The sequence below is a fragment of the Tympanuchus pallidicinctus genome, unplaced genomic scaffold, assembly GCF_026119805.1.
Source record: "Tympanuchus pallidicinctus isolate F22 unplaced genomic scaffold, pur_lepc_1.0 scaffold3, whole genome shotgun sequence".
NCBI lineage: Eukaryota > Metazoa > Chordata > Aves > Galliformes > Phasianidae > Tympanuchus > Tympanuchus pallidicinctus.
The window spans coordinates 59,828,104-59,848,049 of record NW_026294747.1 but is presented as its reverse complement, the minus strand read 5'-3'; the positions used below and the strand labels follow the sequence as shown (position 1 = coordinate 59,848,049).

The window sequence follows — 19,946 nt, the reverse complement described above, 5'->3', positions numbered from 1 at the left end:
ATTCCCAGAGAAGGACACAGCCATCCATGACCACATTCCAGCCGTGTGATCTGTCCCACCACGTTTCTGTAATTGCCACCAGATCACAATCTGCCTAAACACAGATTTTTAACTCCTCCTGCTTATTTTCCACGATGTGTGCAATGGTCTAAAGGCATTTCAGGGAGCATGCTGAGCATGCTGATTTCAAACTAGGGGGGTGGGAGGCCTCCCGGGCTACATCAGTATCACAATGCTGCCCCACAAGTGCAAGTCCATCCACAACCCCATCCCTTTCAAATCAAGTCTGGGATGCTCCATGCCCCCACCCTGGGCAGGCCGTGCCTTAGCAATGCTGCTGCCAGCATGGTGCCACCCAGTACAGGCTGTGAGCTGTGGTCCAAAGGTCCCACAAAGAGGCATTTCCTGTAAATGCTCCCAGCTCCAGGCAGTGCAATATGGAAAGTGCAGGCTGTGGCTCGAGGTGCTGGGGCTGCACCCACAGCTCACAGGCAAGGACAGCAGCAGTGTGATGGGCACTGGGCTTTTCATGGGCATCCATCCACGCACCAGCAACACTGCCCCATTCTCAGCTGCAGGCAGACGTCTGCATGGATGCAGTCCTTGCCATGAAGCAGCCCATGTCCTCGTGTGTACTCACAGCAATGCGTCTCCAGGGCCAGTCCAGTGTGCCCATGGCCAGCCATTAGTCCCCAGGCCCAGGCCTGCAGGGAGCTGCACAGCACTGCACCTCAGAGCAAGGCCTGCCAAACATGACCTGCAATCACCAAAGCACATCCACAGCTTCCTTGGTGCCACAGCCGGTCTGAGCAAGAAGAGCTGAGGCAATGGACACAACTTGAAGCATAGGAACTCTGAGGGAACATCAGCACTCCCTTTCCTGTCTGTGCAGGTGGGTGAGCACCACTGCGGCTGCCCAGCACTGCAGTGGGGTCTCCGTCCCTGCAGAGGTTCCACAGCCAAAGGGACGCAGCCCTGGGCAGCGGGCGATGGGGGACCGATGGGCGGGGATGGAGGGGCGGTGTGCAGAAATGCCTGAGCCCAGGTGAGCTGTGGTTTGGGGATGTGGGATTTGGTCTGCCCTGCCTGCACAGGGACACCCAGAGCAGGGGGCACAGCCTCATGTGTGCGGCAACAGAGGTCTCAAAAGAGGAGACCTCACAGCTTCTGGGTCCTCGTGCCAGGGCTGCAGCACTGCACAGCACAACAATTCCTTTATCTGAGAATGTACCAACAGGACAAAGGTGAATGGCTTGAATGTAAAAGAGGGCAGGTTTAGATTAGGTATCATGAAGAAATTATTCAAGACAAGGGTGGTGAGGCCATAAATGAGTTTCCCGGAAGAGCTGCTGATGCCCCATCCCTGGCAGCATCCCATGGTAGAGCAGAATGGCAGTGCTCCGCGTTACACACGAAATAACCTGCTGGAAGACATTCAGGCATTCTTTGAAATGTTTTGTACCATCCTGTAGGCAGCCAGGGGTCAGTCCCAGAACAGGGACCTCCTCTGCTGTGCCGTTCCTGCTGTCTGTATGGGGTGATGTGAGGCAGGGTGTGTGGTGATGGGCCTGAAGGAGCTGTCAATAAACACTGAGCATTGCTGTGTGGAGGAGCATCCGTCTGTGCCCTGGGTTCTGCTGTGCTGAGCAGTGCTGGCAGGAGGTGGTCGCACACACGGTGCAGTGGGGACGAGGCCCAGTGCCGGCTGTGCCTGCGGGGATGGGATGTGGAGGGCTGGTGCCCGTGGCTGTGGGCATGCAGGCTGCTGTGGAGGATGGCGGGGATGTGGAAGGGGAGCTGCCCTCGGTGCGAGAGCTGAGGTTCTCCAGCAGCCTTTGCTGCGAGATGTGTTGTCTGCACTGCTGGAACGGAGCGCGCTTACGGGAAAGGCGTCTGTGGGCCCTTGGGCCTCAGCTGGCGTGTGCAGGTGATGTGGGCGCTCTGCAGCTCGGAGGCAGCAGCAGGACGGGCAGCACATTGCTGGAGGAATGGTCAGGATGAAGCGTTCAGCACACAGCTACACACGCACACAGTGCTGTGGGGGAAGACCGGGGCTCCGGGATCTGGGACGGGGGGGCACTGTGCTGGTGGCAGCCATGGGGGGTTCCGCTGGGCTCCGTGTCAGGGCTGATTCTCTTCAGTGTTCTCTCCATGGCTGGAAACTGTCACTGAGGTGCAGTGAGGAAGGTTGTGGATGGCACTGCACTGCCATGAGCTGCTGACTCAGTCAGGGGTGAAGAGAGAGCCTTAGTGATGGCAGGACCAGGCAGTGCCCAACGGAATGGAGGTGACCGAGAGCAAGAGCTGCATTCTGCACGTGGGATGGGGCTGTCCTGGGTGTATGTAAAGAAACAGAGGCTGGACGGCAGCCCTACAGAAGGGCTCTGCGGGCTTTTGGTCATCCTGGTGGACGTGAGCCCAGAGTGCCCTGCTGTAGCAGCAATGCTCAGTGAGGAAACTGACGCTCAATTTCCGCTTCTGCAAACTGAATCAGAACCTTGCTATCACACACACTATCCAATTCTCTTTCCTCTGAGCATATTTATATTTCAAATGTGTGTTTGTCTAAGGAAAAGTGCTCGAGCCCAGGCTGGATGTGGCTTTGCACAGCGGGCGGTGTCCCCGCACTGGGGCAGCTCAGATGTGGCCAATGGTGGAGCAGCGCTACCTGGGATCCCAGCACTGCCCTCCTCCCGACGCCGCTTCTAAAAGCGCTGCTGAGCTGCACAGCGCTTCCAGCCCCGGCGCTGCTGTGCGGGACGAGAGCAGCAACAGCACGAGTGCAGCAGTCAGAGCTGGGACACAGCGCAGCGCTGCTTTGGTGAGTTACTGCAGCTCTGCTGCCACTGCCGGAACAAATTCCGAGGCAGCAGAATCTGCTTTCAGGGAGTGGGTTCTGACCTCCATGAATGAGGGTCAGCCAACATTTCTTTCCAAAGGCAAAGTCAATGCAGATGGGTAACTTTGATGCCACTTGTCTTTGTCCATGCACACGCGGCTGTGGGACTGACCTGAGTCCCCAGGGATCATCTGTGTCACCTTCATTGGCATAGGGAGAGAAGCAGGGCAGCTTTGTGCCCCTCTCACTCAAAATCTCTCTCCTCCCAGGCTCCCCGTGTGAGTGTGAGCGCTCTCCCGATGGCAGGACGTCACAGCACAGGTGAGCCGCTCAGCTCAGCATGCAGGCAGCTGCAGCCCATCGGGCTCCTGGCTGAGTGCTGGGGAGCACGGGGGGTTCGCATCCTGGTGCAGCCTCGTGCTCGCGTGGGCTCTGTGGGAGGCCGTGGCCTCGGGGGCGTCCTGAGGCTGCCTCCCATCTCTGCTTTCAGAGCCGCACAGATCGAGGCTGAGGGCGGATGCGGCCCACGAGCCCTGTGTGCCTGCTGGTTTGGGGCCCGGTCTCCTTGTCCGGTCGCGGGGTCCGTGCTCTGAGGGTGTTGTCTGTAACGGGACGGGGTCCATGGAAGCTCGGCGTGGGGTCGGCAGTACCTGGAGGAGAAGCTGTCCGTCCCGTCCGAGCCGTGTCCCGCTGTCCCCGCAGGTCGGCGGCCGGAGCTGCGCGTTGTGCTGCTGGGGCGGAGCGGAGCGGGGCGCAGCGCCACCGGCAACACGTTGCTGGGCGAGGAGCGCTTCGAGTCCCGGCTGGCGTCCCAACCCGTCACCACCACGTGCAAAGAAGGCAGGCGGGATTGGGGCGAGTGGTGCGTGGTGGTCATGGACACCCCGGCGATTTTCGGGGGCTCTCAGTGGGACGAGCAGCGTTTGGCCGAGGAGCGCCAGCGCTGCCTCAGATTCGCTGCCCGGGAGCCCTGCGTGCTGCTGCTGGTGACACAGCTGGGCCGTTACACGCGGGAGGACCGCGAGGTGCAGGAGAGCGTGCAGAAGCTGTTTGGGAAGGGCGCTAAGCAGCGCATGATGGTGGTGTTCACAAGGAAGGAAGACCTGGGGGGCGGCTCGCTGGATGAATACGTGAAGGCGGCCGACAGAGGAGCGCTGCGGGAGCTGGTGAAGGCGTGCGGGAAGCAGTGCTGTGCTGTGAGCAACAGAGCGCCGAGGCGGGACCGGGATGTGCAAGCTGATGAGGTGCTGCACAGGGCTGTGAACATCGCCCTCAGGCAGAGCGAGGGGCGAGGGGAGTCGTCGTGTTGGTTGTGTTTGCCGTAATTAAGATCTAATCACCGTGACGAGACCCACGGGTCCATGCCAAAAAGGGGGTAGAGGAGGGGAAGGGAAGGGAGGTGGATCCGGACAAGGGAAGCGGTGGCAATGAGCTAAGGAAAGAAGGACTTAGTTTTCTAATTGTAGTAGTGAAATGTAATTGGAATTGAAGCTACTGAACAAACGAGAGTTTCCAAAACGCAAAGTTCTCGTGCCGATGCTGCAGCAGCTGTGACACACAGGCAGCAAAGGAGAGCGCTGCTGTGAGCTTTGGGTTCTGCTGTCATGGCCTCCTCCTGGAAGATGGAAATCACAAAATAAAGCGTTGTGGGAGCGCCGTGCCTTTCTGGGAATTGTAGCTCATTCTTCGGAGCCGCCGCGTCGCCCCGTTGACTCCCATCGCTGCGTGACGCAGGGAATGTGGAATAACGAGGAAAAAACTCGAAACCGCGACGGCTGCGCGGCTGCGGCCGGGGCCGAACGGCGCCGGGTGAGAGCGGGCACCGAGGAGCCGCCCCGGCTCGGAGCCGCCCTGCGAGCAGCCCCGGTGCCGGCGGCGCGCCGCTCCCCGTCGGGCCGGCAGCCCCCAGGGGAGCGCGTCGCGTCGCGGCGGGTCGGGAAGCGTCCGGCCACCCCGGAGCCCCCGGGAGCTCGGCCCGGGTGCTGGGCGAGAGCGGGGCCGGCAGAGCGGGTGGCGACCCCCGGGGCCGCGCGGCGCGGAGGAGCTCGGCTGGGGGACGCGGCGCTGAGGGAGCGCGGGGCGGCGGGGCGGCGCGTCCGTTCGAGCTCGAGGGGGGCGGCGGTACCGCGCGGCTCCGCTGCCCGGGACGGCGCTGAGGGAACCGAGCGCGTTGACGGGAAACGGGAGCGTGGACGGGAAAGGCGCTTATGGAATGCGCCACCTTTGGCCCTGCCGCGGAGCCTTCAGCCAACCCCCGGCTGCTCCCCGCGATTCACCCCACGCGTGCGGTGGCGCGGAGGAGCGAGCGGCGGAGCGGCTCGTGGAGGGCTTACGGCGTGCACGCGGTGGACGCGCCCGACGCCTTCGACTCGCCGGAGCGCAGCGCCCGGTGCCGCCGCGACGTCGCCCGCTGCGCGCTGCGCGGGGTGGGCGCAGGGTTTGGGGAGATCCCTGAGCATGGCTTATGGAGGCACTAAAGGATAATTACGGTAATTAGTGTAATGTTTGTGTTTTAATTAGCGCTCTGCATGCAGCATTACTTCCTGCTGCTCCCAGCGGTCCAGGGCGCCGTCAGCAGCATCAGCACTGTTCTGAAACCAGCGGGAATCACAGCCGGGACAGAGCCCATCCCCACGAGGGGCCTCTGGAAAAGGGAGGAGAAAGTGCAGCTGTTGTTCTTTGTCGCCATCAGGGGGAACTCGAGCCCCCAAGGGAGCGCAGGGCGCTGAGCTCTGGGCTGTGTGACAACTGAAAGTGAAAGCATTCCTGCTGCTCCTGCTGCCCTCGGGTGAACCAAAGCCGGGGCTGAGCCGCTCCCATTCCCGAAAGTCACACGCTGAGCAGGAACCACACGGCCCCTCTGGGCCCCGTCCAGCCCCGTGCAGCAGGCAAAGGGACGGCCGGGGGTGGGGGGGTTCCCCTTGTGCGGGGTCTCTGCAGCCCCGGGACCGCTGCCCTCAGCTGCACACAGAGCTGAGAGACAACGCAGTCATTGTCAGCAGCCAACGCGGGCTGGTGAGGGGCAAAACCTGTCCTGGGAACTCGGTGTGCAGGTCCAGCAGTCACCCACTGAGCTGCTCGTGGGGATCCAGCCGGTTGGATGCAGAGCTGTTTCGGCTCCTGCAGTGCCTCCATAGCATTGCTCCCAGGAACCTGCAGGCACAACGCCTGGCACACAGCTGGACACGGGCACGGTGTGATGGGTGAATGCTGGGCTGGCCGTGTTGAGACACGGGGGGAGATGTGCTGGTGGCAGTCACCGGGGGCTCCACAGGGCTCCATCTCAGGGCTGATTCTCTCCAGTGTTCCCTTCAGTGACTGGGTTTGGCTTCTCAGTATGGGGGGAGGAGGAGCAGAGGTCGGACAGCAGCCGCACAGAAGGGCTCTGGGGGCTGTGGGACGGCCCGGTGCATGTGAGCCATTAGAATGCCCTGCAGCCAAAAGAGCCCCATCCGCTGGGTGCAGCAGCCCAGCAGTGCTGGTGAGGGAAGGGACTGTGCCCTCTGCTCTGTGCTGCAGCCTGACCTCGAGCATGGGGTGCTGCTGCGTGCGAAGGGCATGGGGCTGTTAGAGTGGGTGGTCTGCAGAGGTGCCTGAGGCCCCAAGTGAGCTGTGGTTTGGGGATGCTGGGATTTGGTCTCCCCTGCCTCCACAGGGACACGCAGAACAGGTGGCACAGCCTCATGTGTGAGGGCTGAATGTGCACAAGGAGAAAACCCCACAGCCTCTGGGTCCTCGTGCCAGGGCTGCAGCACTGCACGGCACGGCTGTGCTTCTGTTCACTGAGAGTGAACCAATAGGACAAAGGAGAATGGCTGACGTAAATGGAGCAGTTTCAGAGAAGGTGTCGTGAAGGAATTCCTCAAGACAAGAGTGGTGAGGCCATAAATAAGTTTCCCGGAAGAGCTGCTGATGCCCCATCCCTGGCAGCGCCCGAGTCCAGGCTGGATGTGGCTTTGCACAGCGGGCGGTGTCCCCGCACTGGGGCAGCTCAGATGTGGCCAATGGTGGAGCAGCGCTACCTGGGATCCCAGCACTGCCCTCCTCCCGACGCCGCCTCTAAAAGCGCTGCTGAGCTGCACAGCGCTTCCAGCCCCGGCGCTGCTGTGCGGGACGAGAGCAGCAACAGCACGAGTGCAGCAGTCAGAGCTGGGACACAGCGCAGCGCTGCTTTGGTGAGTTGCTGCAGCTCTGCTGCCACTGCCGGAACAAATTCCGAGGCAGCAGAATCTGCTTTCAGGGAGTGGGTTCTGACCTCCATGAATGAGGGTCAGCCAACATTTCTTTCCAAAGGCAAAGTCAATGCAGATGGGTAACTTTGATGCCATTTGGCTTTGTCCATGCACACGCGGCTGTGGGACTGACCTGAGTCCCCAGAGATCATCTGTGTCACCTTCATTGGCACAGGGAGGGAAGCAGGGCAGGTTTGTGCCCCTCTCACTCAAAATCTCTCTCCTCCCAGGCTCCCCGTGTGAGTGTGAGCGCTCTCCCGATGGCAGGACGTCACAGTACAGGTAAGCTGCTCCCCCCCTGCGCGCTGTTGCATCTCCTGAGGCTGCCTCCCATCTCCCCGCTCTGGGAACCGCACAGAGCACGGCTGAGGGCGGGCGGCACAGCGGTGTGCGGTGGGTACAGCCTGAGACACAGCGCAGGGGGAAAGCCATACGGCAAGCCTTGCTGTCTCTGCGGCTGTTGCACGGAAGCCGTGCCTCACTGAAGCCGCGCAGGGCAGGGAGGGGCGGAAAAAACAACCCTGCACAAACGCTGCTGCATTTTCTGCTGAGCGCCTGAATTCTCGGAAGTGGAGCAGTTCAGCCTGGGCTTTTGCTTACTCCACCCAGTGCTGGGACTCAGGTTGCTGTCAGATCGCCTTCACTTTCTGTTCCTGCTTTTGGAGGAGCACTGGGTGCAGCCCTCTGAGCAATGCTAGAGACGGACATTCCTGGGCAGCCTCAGGGCCACGCGTTCCTCCCGATGGAGCCTGAGGCCACTGCAGGGGGGGAGCTGGGCTGCCCACAGCGTGTTGTTGGCGCTGGGGTGAAGCTGGAGCCGATCTTGTGGCAGTGAGGAGACGCTGTGGGCTGTGTGGCACCAAAGCCAGAGGAGCTGCTGCACTGGCCGCAGTCCCCAGCTGCTTCTCCACGGACTGGGGAAGGTGGCGGTGGGAGCCGTGCTGTGAGCATTTCAGTGCAGCCGTGGGGCTTTGTGTCCTTTTTGCAGAGGATCCTTTGTTCAGAACCTTCAGTTTGGGCTTGGCTTCCTGCTGGGCACGATCAGTTTCCTGTGGGAGAGCTGAGAGAGGGGACAGGGCCAGGAAGAGCTGAGCGAGCGCTGCGTGCCTGCTGGCAGCCGGCTCCAGCCCGTGCCCCGTCCCGTCCCCGCAGGGCACAGCGGTGGCTCGGGGACACCTTTCCTCGTGGCGCCGGCACTCCGTGGCCAGCAGGGGGTGTCCCGGCACCGCGGGGCTCACACTCGTCTCTGCTTGGTCCACAGAGTCCGAGCTGAGGATCCTGCTGGTGGGCAGGACGGGGAGTGGCAAGAGTGCGACAGGGAACACCATCCTTGGGAAGGAGGAACTTGAATCTTATCTGTCACCACAGTCAGTAACCCAAGAGTGCAAGGAAGTCAAAGGCTGCTCTGCTGGACGGTCACTGGTTGTTGTTGACACTCCTGGCTTTCATGTCACTATGGAAGACAACCTGAAAACAGCTGAGAAGAAAGCCTTTCAGTTCCTGTCCGGAGGGGTCCATGCCATCGTCCTGGTGATGCAGCTGGGCCCAATCACACTGGAAGAGGCTGAGTGGCTGTCCAAGATGTCCCATACTGAAGCACACAAGTACACAATCCTGTTATTCACCCGAGCAGAGGAGCTGCAGCATCCCGAAGATCTGAAGAGCTTCATAGAAAGGAGCGGATGCCTCAAGGAGCTGGCAGCCAAGTGTGGAAATCGGTACCTCGGTTTCAGCAACAGAGCCACTGGGGAGGCGAGGGATCGGCAGGTTGCAGAGCTCATCGCCATGATTGACGCCATGGTAGAGCAGAATGGTGACGCTCCGTGTTACACGCGAGAAATGCTGGAGAAGGTCGGTACCATCGTGTGGGAAGCAAGGGCTCAGTCAGAGAGGAAACAGCCTCCTCAGCCGTGCCGTTCCCCGCCTTCGCGGTACATGTGGGGCACGGAGTGTGGTGCCCGAAGGAGCTCTCAACAAGTGCTTGAGCCCCGCTGTCTGGTTGAGCACCTGCGCATGCCCTGGGTTCTGCTGTGCTGGGCAGGGCTGGGAGGGGGTGGTTACGCATTTGATGTGGTCAGGACCAGGCCCAGTGCTGACAGCCTCATGCTGGGGCACACGGATGCAGTGCTGAGCAGCGCGTGGATGCGAGGCTTCGCGCCTCCCTTGTTGAGAGCAGCCAGCAGAAGAGCTGTGTGGGCAGCCCAATGAGCAGCCCTGTCCCTGTGGGGCCATCAGCCCTGGTCCTGAGTGCAAGAATGAGGCAAGCCCTTGGTGGGGAGGGGGAGCGGCCCATGATGCAAGTGCTGAGGTGCTCTCTCCCTCCTTTAGCTTGTATTTCTGTTCCATACCATTTCCTTCCATACCATTGCTCACAGAACATTGCAGACAAAGCACCCAGCACACAGACAGGCACAGACCCAGTGAGATTGGTGAAAGCTGTGCTGATGCCTCAGGCCCATGCGTTGGGACACGGGTGGCACGCACTGGTGGCAGTCCCTGGGGGTTCCAAAGGGCTCCATTTCAGGGCTGGTTCTGTTCAGTGTTCCCTTCAGTGGCTGGACATGGCTTCTCAGTACGGACTGGGGGAGCAGAGGGTGGCTGACAGCTGCACAGAAGGGCTCTGGGGGCTGTGGGACGGCCAGGTGGACATGAGCCTGCAGTGTCCTGCAGCCAAAAGGGCCCCTTCCCCTTCTGGGGGAGCAGAAGGCCCAGCAGTGCTGGCGAGGACAGGGACCGTCCTGTCTGCTCTGTGCTGCGGTCTGACCTCGAGCACAGGGTGCAGGTTGGGTGCTGCTGTGTGAGAAGGACACGGAGCTGTGAGAGAGCATCCAAAGGATGGCTGCGGAGATGGGGAAGGGTCTGCAGGGCAAGGGGTGTGAGGAGAGCTGAGGGCCCTGTGTTTATTGGGCCCAAAGCAGAGGAGGCTGAGGGGAGGGCTCACTGCAGCTGCACCTCCTCGTGGCCTTACAGCCCCTAATGGCCCTATGGCTGCTGAGAAGGAGCAGCACTGAGCTCCACTCTGACAGTGACAGCCCCCATCGGAAAGCATGGAGCTGTTAGAGGAGTGTTGTTTGCGGGTGAGGGAAAGGCTGCGCCCGAGGGCAGAGGGCATGGAGCAGCTCCCCTGGGAAGTGGGCACAGGCTGAGCTGCTGGAGCCCTGAAACACCGTTCTCAGGCATAGGGTTTGGGTTTGGAATGTTCAGTGTGGAAGCCAGGAGTGCCTTCCAACTCAGGGCATTCTGTGATCCTGCCGCTCTCAGGGCCCCAAGAGGAGTGCAGTGATGCTCCATGCCCCCATCTGAGGCAGGCTGTGCCCTGGCAGTGCTGCTGCTACTGCAGTGCCGGCTCAGTACAGACTGAGCCATGGGCCAGAAGCCCCACAAAGAGGCATTTCCCATAAATGCTCTCAGCTCCAGGCAGTGCAGTACTGAAAGTGCAGGCTGTGGCTCGGGGTGCTGAGGTTGCACCCACTGCTCACAACTGGGGATGGCAGGAGTGTGATGGGCAGAAGGCCTTTCGTGGCAGTCCATGCTCACACCAGCAGCACTGCCTCCATTCTCAGCCCTGGGCAGGGGTCTGCAGGGCTGCAGTCCTTGTCATGCAGCTGCCCATGTGCTCGTATGTCCTCACAGTGATGTGTCCCAGGGACGGTGCACTGATCATTTGCATCACTTTCATTAGCACAGGGAGGGAAGCACAGGAGGTTTGTGCTATTCTCACTTAAAATCTCTCTCCTTTCAGGCTCCCTCTATGAGCATTGTCCCGATGGCAGGACGTCACAGCAAAGGTGAGCCGCTCAGCTCTGCATGCAGGCAGGCGCAGCCCATCGGGCTCCTGGCTGAGTGCTGGGAAGCACGGGGAGTTCATGTGGGCTTCGTGGGAGGCCGTGGCCTCGGGGGCGTCCTGAGGCTGCCTCCCATCTCTGAGCGCTGAGAGCTCACAGAGCGAGGCTGAGGGCGGACGGGGCCGAGCAAGCGCTGCGTGCCTGCTGGCAGCCGGCTCCAGCCCGTGCCCCGTCCCGTCCCCGCAGGGCACAGCGGTGGCTCGGGGACACCTTTCCTCGTGGCGCCGGCACTCCGTGGCCAGCAGGGGGTGTCCCGGCACCGCGGGGCTCACACTCGTCTCTGCTTGGTCCACAGAGTCCGAGCTGAGGATCCTGCTGGTGGGCAAGACAGGGAGTGGCAAGAGTGCGACAGGGAACACCATCCTTGGGAAGGAGGCATTTGAATCTTATCTGTCACCACAGTCAGTAACCCAAGAGTGCAAGGAAGTCAAAGGCTGCTCTGCTGGACGGTCACTGGTTGTTGTTGACACTCCTGGCTTTCATGTCACTATGGAAGACAACCTGAAAACAGCTGAGAAGAAAGCCTTTCAGTTCCTGTCCGGAGGGGTCCATGCCATCGTCCTGGTGATGCAGCTGGGCCCAATCACACTGGAAGAGGCTCAGTGGCTGTCCAAGATGTCCCATACTGAAGCACACAAGTACACAATCCTGTTATTCACCCGAGCAGAGGAGCTGCAGCATCCCGAAGATCTGAAGAGGTTCATAGAAAGGAGCGGATGCCTCAAGGAGCTGGCAGCCAAGTGTGGAAATCGGTACCTCGGTTTCAGCAACAGAGCCACTGGGGAGGCGAGGGATCGGCAGGTTGCAGAGCTCATCGCCATGATTGACGCCATGGTAGAGCAGAATGGTGACGCTCCGTGTTACACGCGAGAAATGCTGGAGAAGGTCGGTACCATCGTGTGGGAAGCAAGGGCTCAGTCAGAGAGGAAACAGCCTCCTCAGCCGTGCCGTTCCCCGCCTTCGCGGTACATGTGGGGCACGGAGTGTGGTGCCCGAAGGAGCTCTCAACAAGTGCTTGAGCCCCGCTGTCTGGTTGAGCACCTGCGCATGCCCTGGGTTCTGCTGTGCTGGGCAGGGCTGGGAGGGGGTGGTTACGCATTTGATGTGGTCAGGACCAGGCCCAGTGCTGACAGCCTCATGCTGGGGCACACGGATGCAGTGCTGAGCAGCGCGTGGATGCGAGGCTTCGCGCCTCCCTTGTTGAGAGCAGCCAGCAGAAGAGCTGTGTGGGCAGCCCAATGAGCAGCCCTGTCCCTGTGGGGCCATCAGCCCTGGTCCTGAGTGCAAGAATGAGGCAAGCCCTTGGTGGGGAGGGGGAGCGGCCCATGATGCAAGTGCTGAGGTGCTCTCTCCCTCCCTTTGCTCGTATTTCTGTTATCAGCCCTGGGCATATCTATGGCAACAGCGTGTTTGTGAGACATTGTGCACCGGTCTGGAAGCCCTAGGTGTCTGTAGGCAGCAATGGGAGCTCCACAGCTCCCTGGCACACTGTGCTGGTTGCTGCCGCAGCTCTTGGGATGCCAAGCCCCGTGCCTGGTGCTGGGCTGGAGCTTGCTGCTCGGAGATCCTCGTGCCTACCTTCTGGCTGGTGGGATTGTTCTGCCTGCTCACCCCTCCGCCAGCTTCATCTCCTTTGGGACATCTCTCCCACTCAGTAGACCAAGGGGAGCTGAGTGAAGTAGTTCTCTTGGAGTCCAGCAGTGCCTTCCATACCATTGCTCACAGAACATTGCAGACAAAGCACCCAGCACACAGACAGGCACAGACCCAGTGAGATTGGTGAAAGCTGTGCTGATGCCTCAGGCCCATGCGTTGGGACACGGGTGGCACGCACTGGTGGCAGTCCCTGGGGGTTCCAAAGGGCTCCATTTCAGGGCTGGTTCTGTTCAGTGTTCCCTTCAGTGGCTGGACATGGCTTCTCAGTACGGACTGGGGGAGCAGAGGGTGGCTGACAGCTGCACAGAAGGGCTCTGGGGGCTGTGGGACGGCCCAGTGGACATGAGCCTGCAGTGTCCTGCAGCCAAAAGGGCCCCTTCCCCTTTTGGGGAAGCAGAAGGCCCAGCAGTGCTGGCGAGGACAGGGACCGTCCTGTCTGCTCTGTGCTGCGGTCTGACCTCGAGCACAGGGTGCAGGTTGGGTGCTGCTGTGTGAGAAGGACACGGAGCTGTGAGAGAGCATCCAAAGGATGGTTGTGGAGATGGGGAAGGGTCTGCAGGGCAAGGGGTGTGAGGAGAGCTGAGGGCCCTGTGTTTATTGGGCCCAAAGCAGAGGAGGCTGAGGGGAGGGCTCACTGCAGCTGCACCTCCTCGTGGCCTTGCAGCCCCTAATGGCCCTATGGCTGCTGAGAAGGAGCAGCACTGAGCTCCACTCTGACAGTGACAGCCCCCATCGGAAAGCATGGAGCTGTTAGAGGAGTGTTGTTTGCGGGTGAGGGAAAGGCTGCGCCCGAGGGCAGAGGGCATGGAGCAGCTCCCCTGGGAAGTGGGCACAGGCTGAGCTGCTGGAGCCCTGAAACACCGTTCTCAGGCATAGGGTTTGGGTTTGGAATGTTCAGTGTGGAAGCCAGGAGTGCCTTCCAACTCAGGGCATTCTGTGATCCTGCCGCTCTCAGGGCCCCAAGAGGAGTGCAGTGATGCTCCAGGTTCCCAGCTTTTGCAGGCCATGCCCAGGCAGCAGTGCTGCCACTGTGGTGCCATCCGCGTACAGACTGAGCCATGGGCCAGAAGCCCCACAAAGAGGCATTTCCCATAAATGCTCTCAGCTCCAGGCAGTGCAGTACTGAAAGTGCAGGCTGTGGCTCGGGGTGCTGAGGTTGCACCCACTGCTCACAACTGGGGATGGCAGGAGTGTGATGGGCAGAAGGCCTTTCGTGGCAGTCCATGCTCACACCAGCAGCATTGCCCCCATTCTCAGCCCTGGGCAGGGGACTGCAGGGCTGCAGTCCTTGTCATGCAGCTGCCCATGTGCTCGTATGTCCTCACAGTGATGTGTCCCAGGGATGGTGCACTGATCATTTGCATCACTTTCATTAGCACAGGGAGGGAAGCACAGGAGGTTTGTGCTATTCTCACTTAAAATCTCTCTCCTTTCAGGCTCCCTCTATGAGCATTGTCCCGATGGCAGGACGTCACAGCAAAGGTGAGCCGCTCAGCTCCGCATGCAGGCAGGCGCAGCCCAGCCGGGCTCCTGGCTGAGTGCTGGGAAGCACGGGGAGTTCATGTGGGCTTCGTGGGAGGCCGTGGCCTCGGGGGCGTCCTGAGGCTGCCTCCCATCTCTGAGCGCTGAGAGCTCACAGAGCGAGGCTGAGGGCGGACGGGGCCGAGCGAGCTCCAGCCCGTGCCCCGTCCCGTCCCCGCAGGGCACAGCGGTGGCTCGGGGACACCTTTCCTCGTGGCGCCGGCACTCCGTGGTCAGCAGGGGGTGTCCTGGCACCGCGGGGCTCACACTCGTCTCTGCTTGGTCCACAGAGTCCGAGCTGAGGATCCTGCTGGTGGGCAAGACAGGGAGTGGCAAGAGTGCGACAGGGAACACCATCCTTGGGAAGGAGGCATTTCGTTCCATGTTGTCAGCACATTTGGTAACCCAAGAGTGCAAGGACGTCAAGGACCATGTTAATGGAAGACCAGTTCTTGTTATCGACACTCCTGGCCTATTTGATACAAGGGAAACCAATGAAAAAACAGCTGAAAAGATTAAGAATGCCTTTCAGAAAACCAGTGAAGGTGTCCATGCCATCATCCTGGTGATGCAGCTGGGACGAATCACAGAGGAAGAGGAGAAAGTGGCTGAGTGGGTGACCAAGATGTTCCACAAGAAAACACGCAAGTACACAATCCTGTTATTCACCCGAGCAGAGGAGCTGAAGCATCCAGAAGACCTCAGTGTTTTCATAGAAGAGAGACCATACCTCAAAGTGATGGCAGACAAGTGTGGAAATCGATGCATTGCTTTCAGCAACAGAGCCAGTGGGGAGGCGAGGGATCGGCAGGTTGCAGATCTCATCAGCATGATTGATGCCATGGTCGAGAAGAATCTCAGAGCTCCGTGTTACACACAGGAAATGCTGGAGGAAGACACACAGACATTGCGTGAAAAGTTTTGTACCTTCCTGTAGGCAGCCAGGGGTCAGTCCCAGAACAGGGACCTCCTCTGCTGTGCCGTTCCTGCTGTCTGTATGGGGTGATGTGAGGCAGGGTGTGTGGTGATGGGCCTGAAGGAGCTGTCAATAAACACTGAGCATTGCTGTGTGGAGGAGCATCCGTCTGTGCCCTGGGTTCTGCTGTGCTGAGCAGTGCTGGCAGGAGGTGGTCGCACACACGGTGCAGTGGGGACGAGGCCCAGTGCCGGCTGTGCCTGCGGGGATGGGATGTGGAGGGCTGGTGCCCGTGGCTGTGGGCATGCAGGCTGCTGTGGAGGATGGCGGGGATGTGGAAGGGGAGCTGCCCTCGGTGCGAGAGCTGAGGTTCTCCAGCAGCCTTTGCTGCGAGATGTGTTGTCTGCACTGCTGGAACGGAGCGCGCTTACGGGAAAGGCGTCTGTGGGCCCTTGGGCCTCAGCTGGCGTGTGCAGGTGATGTGGGCGCTCTGCAGCTCGGAGGCAGCAGCAGGACGGGCAGCACATTGCTGGAGGAATGGTCAGGATGAAGCGTTCAGCACACAGCTACACACGCACACAGTGCTGTGGGGGAAGACCGGGGCTCCGGGATCTGGGACGGGGGGGCACTGTGCTGGTGGCAGCCATGGGGGGTTCCGCTGGGCTCCGTGTCAGGGCTGATTCTCTTCAGTGTTCTCTCCATGGCTGGAAACTGTCACTGAGGTGCAGTGAAGAAGGTTGTGGATGGCACTGCACTGCCAGGAGCTGCTGACTCTGTCAGGGGTGAAGAGAGAGCCTTAGTGATGGCAGGACCAGGCAGTGCCCAACGGAATGGAGGTGACCGAGAGCAAGAGCTGCATTCTGCACGTGGGATGGGGCTGTCCTGGGTGTATGTAAAGAAACAGAGGCTGGACGGCAGCCCTACAGAAGGGCTCTGCGGGCTTTTGGTCATCCTGGAGGACGTGAGCCCAGAGTGCCCTGCTGTAGCAGCAATGCTCAGTGAGGAAACTGATGCTCAATTTCCGCTTCTGCAAACTGAATCAGAACCTTGCTATCACACACACTATCCAATTCTCTTTCCTCTGAGCATATTTATATTTCAAATGTGTGTTTGTCTAAGGAAAAGTGCTCGAGTCCAGGCTGGATGTGGCTTTGCACAGCGGGCGGTGTCCCCGCACTGGGGCAGCTCAGATGTGGCCAATGGTGGAGCAGCGCTACCTGGGATCCCAGCACTGCCCTCCTCCCGACGCCGCCTCTAAAAGCGCTGCTGAGCTGCACAGCGCTTCCAGCCCCGGCGCTGCTGTGCGGGACGAGAGCAGCAACAGCACGAGTGCAGCAGTCAGAGCTGGGACACAGCGCAGCGCTGCTTTGGTGAGTTGCTGCAGCTCTGCTGCCACTGCCGGAACAAATTCCGAGGCAGCAGAATCTGCTTTCAGGGAGTGGGTTCTGACCTCCATGAATGAGGGTCAGCCAACATTTCTTTCCAAAGGCAAAGTCAATGCAGATGGGTAACTTTGATGCCACTTGTCTTTGTCCATGCACACGCGGCTGTGGGACTGACCTGAGTCCCCAGGGATCATCTGTGTCACCTTCATTGGCACAGGGAGAGAAGCAGGGCAGCTTTGTGCCACTCTCACTCAAAATCTCTCTCCTCCCAGGCTCCCCGTGTGAGTGTGAGCGCTCTCCCGATGGCAGGACGTCACAGCACAGGTGAGCCACTCACAGCTGCATGCACGCAGCTGCAGCCCATCGGGCTCCTGGCTGAGTGCTGGGGAGCACGGGGGGTTCGCATCCTGGTGCAGCCTCGTGCTCGCGTGGGCTCTGTGGGAGGCCGTGGCCTCGGGGGCGTCCTGAGGCTGCCTCCCATCTCTGCTTTCAGAGCCGCACAGATCGAGGCTGAGGGCGGATGCGGCCCACGAGCCCTGTGTGCCTGCTGGTTTGGGGCCCGGTCTCCTTGTCCGGTCGCGGGGTCCGTGCTCTGAGGGTGTTGTCTGTAACGGGACGGGGTCCATGGAAGCTCGGCGTGGGGTCGGCAGTACCTGGAGGAGAAGCTGTCCGTCCCGTCCGAGCCGTGTCCCGCTGTCCCCGCAGGTCGGCGGCCGGAGCTGCGCGTTGTGCTGCTGGGGCGGAGCGGAGCCGGGCGCAGCGCCACCGGCAACACGTTGCTGGGCGAGGAGCGCTTCGAGTCCCGGCTGGCGTCCCAACCCGTCACCACCACGTGCAAAGAAGGCAGGCGGGATTGGGGCGAGTGGTGCGTGGTGGTCATGGACACCCCGGCGATTTTCGGGGGCTCTCAGTGGGACGAGCAGCGTTTGGCCGAGGAGCGCCAGCGCTGCCTCAGATTCGCTGCCCGGGAGCCCTGCGTGCTGCTGCTGGTGACACAGCTGGGCCGTTACACGCGGGAGGACCGCGAGGTGCAGGAGAGCGTGCAGAAGCTGTTTGGGAAGGGCGCTAAGCAGCGCATGATGGTGGTGTTCACAAGGAAGGAAGACCTGGGGGGCGGCTCGCTGGATGAATACGTGAAGGCGGCCGACAGAGGAGCGCTGCGGGAGCTGGTGAAGGCGTGCGGGAAGCAGTGCTGTGCTGTGAGCAACAGAGCGCCGAGGCGGGACCGGGATGTGCAAGCTGATGAGGTGCTGCACAGGGCTGTGAACATCGCCCTCAGGCAGAGCGAGGGGCGAGGGGAGTCGTCGTGTTGGTTGTGTTTGCCGTAATTAAGATCTAATCACCGTGACGAGACCCACGGGTCCATGCCAAAAAGGGGGTAGAGGAGGGGAAGGGAAGGGAGGTGGATCCGGACAAGGGAAGCGGTGGCAATGAGCTAAGGAAAGAAGGACTTAGTTTTCTAATTGTAGTAGTGAAATGTAATTGGAATTGAAGCTACTGAACAAACGAGAGTTTCCAAAACGCAAAGCTCTCGTGCCGATGCTGCAGCAGCTGTGACACACAGGCAGCAAAGGAGAGCGCTGCTGTGAGCTTTGGGTTCTGCTGTCATCGCCTCCTCCTGGAAGATGGAAATCACAAAATAAAGCGTTGTGGGAGCGCCGTGCCTTTCTGGGAGTTGTAGCTCATTCTTCGGAGCCTCCGCGTCGCCCCGTTGACTCCCATCGCTGCGTGACGCAGGGAATGTGGAATAACGAGGAAAAAACTCGAAACCGCGACGGCTGCGCGGCTGCGGCCGGGGCCGAACGGCGCCGGGTGAGAGCGGGCACCGAGGAGCCGCCCCGGCTCGGAGCAGCCCTGCGAGTAGCCCCGGTGACGGCGGCGCCCCGCTCCCCGTCGGGCCGGCAGCCCCCAGGGGAGCGCGTCGCGTCGCGGAGGGTCGGGAAGCGTCCGGCCACCCCGGAGCCCCGGCGTGGGGCGCGGAGGAGCGCGGCTGGGGGACGCGGCGCTGCGGGAGCGCGGGGCGGCGGGGCGGCGCGTCCGTTCGAGCTCGGCGGGGCGGCGGTGCCGCGCGGCTCCGCTGCCAGGGGCGCCGCTGAGGGAACCGAGCGCGTTGACGGGAAACGGTCGCATTGACGGGAAAGGCACTTAAGGAATGCGCCACCTTCGGCCCGGCTGCCGGCGGGGCGGCCGCACCCCGGGGAGCGGCAGCCAACCCTCGGCTGCTCCCCATGACTCTGCGCCCCGGGCTGCCCCCGAACGGCCCTTCGTGCTCCGACCCCGCGACCCCCATAAAAGCCGGCCGGGCTCCCGCGGTGACGCTTAGGAGCGAGCGGCGGAGCGGCTCGTGGAGGGCTTACGGCGTGCACGCGGTGGACGCGCCCGACGCCTTCGACTCGCCGGAGCGCAGCGCCCGGTGCCGCCGCGACGTCGCCCGCTGCGCGCTGCGCGGGGTTTGGGGAGATCCCTGAGCATGGCTTATGGAGGCACTAAAGGATAATTACTGTAAAGTATAATAAATATACGGTAAAGTAAAATAAAAAATTAGTGTAATATTTGTGTTTTAATTAGCGCTCTGCACGCAGCATTGCTTCCTCCTGCTCCCAGCGGTCCAGGGCGCCGTCAGCAGCATCAGCACTGTTCTGAAACCAGCGGGAATCACAGCCCGGACAGAGCCCATCCCCACGAGGGGCCTCTGGAAAAGGGAGGAGAAAGTGCAGCTGTTGTTCCTTGACGCCGTCAGGGGGAACTCGAGCCCCCAAGGGAGCGCAGGGCTATGTGACAACAGCAAGTGAAAGCATTCCTGCTGCTCCTGCTGCCCTCGGGTGAACCAAAGCCCGGGCTGAGCCGCTCCCATTCCCGAAAGTCACACGCTGAGCAGGAATCACACGGCCCCTCTGGGCCCCGTCCAGCCCCGTGCAGCAGGCAAAGGGACGGCCGGGGGTGGGGGGGTTCCCCTTGTGGGGGGTCTCTGCAGCCCCGGGACCGCTGCCCTCAGCTGCACACAGAGCTGAGAGACAACGCAGTCATTGTCAGCAGCCAACGCGGGCTGGTGAGGGGCAAAACCTGTCCTGGGAACTCGGTGTGCAGGTCCAGCAGTCACCCACTGAGCTGCTCGTGGGGATCCAGCCGGTTGGATGCAGAGCTGTTTCGGCTCCTGCAGTGCCTCCATAGCATTGCTCCCAGGAACCTGCAGGCACAACGCCTGGCACACAGCTGGACACGGGCACGGTGTGATGGGTGAATGCTGGGCTGGCCGTGTTGAGACACGGGGGGAGATGTGCTGGTGGCAGTCACTGGGGGCTCCACAGGGCTCCATCTCAGGGCTGATTCTCTCCAGTGTTCCCTTCAGTGACTGGGTTTGGCTTCTCAGTATGGGGGGAGGAGGAGCAGAGGTCGGACAGCAGCCGCACAGAAGGGCTCTGGGGGCTGTGGGACGGCCCGGTGCATGTGAGCCATTAGAATGCCCTGCAGCCAAAAGAGCCCCAACCGCTGGGTGCAGCAGCCCAGCAGTGCTGGTGAGGGAAGGGACTGTGCCCTCTGCTCTGTGCTGCA

General features: G+C 61.2%; 1 protein-coding gene across 1 annotated transcript in view; it reads left to right on the top strand.

The window, feature by feature from the left end:
• Positions 1 to 19,946, top strand: part of LOC128086404 (uncharacterized) — a 99,281-nt gene that overhangs the window by 58,547 nt on the left and 20,788 nt on the right. Inside the window, exons 9-11 of the mRNA XM_052695026.1 lie at positions 11,643 to 11,801; positions 14,009 to 14,054; positions 14,384 to 14,829. Of these exons, the coding sequence (XP_052550986.1) occupies positions 11,643 to 11,801; positions 14,009 to 14,054; positions 14,384 to 14,829 (651 nt within the window). The remainder of the gene's footprint in view (positions 1 to 11,642; positions 11,802 to 14,008; positions 14,055 to 14,383; positions 14,830 to 19,946) is intronic.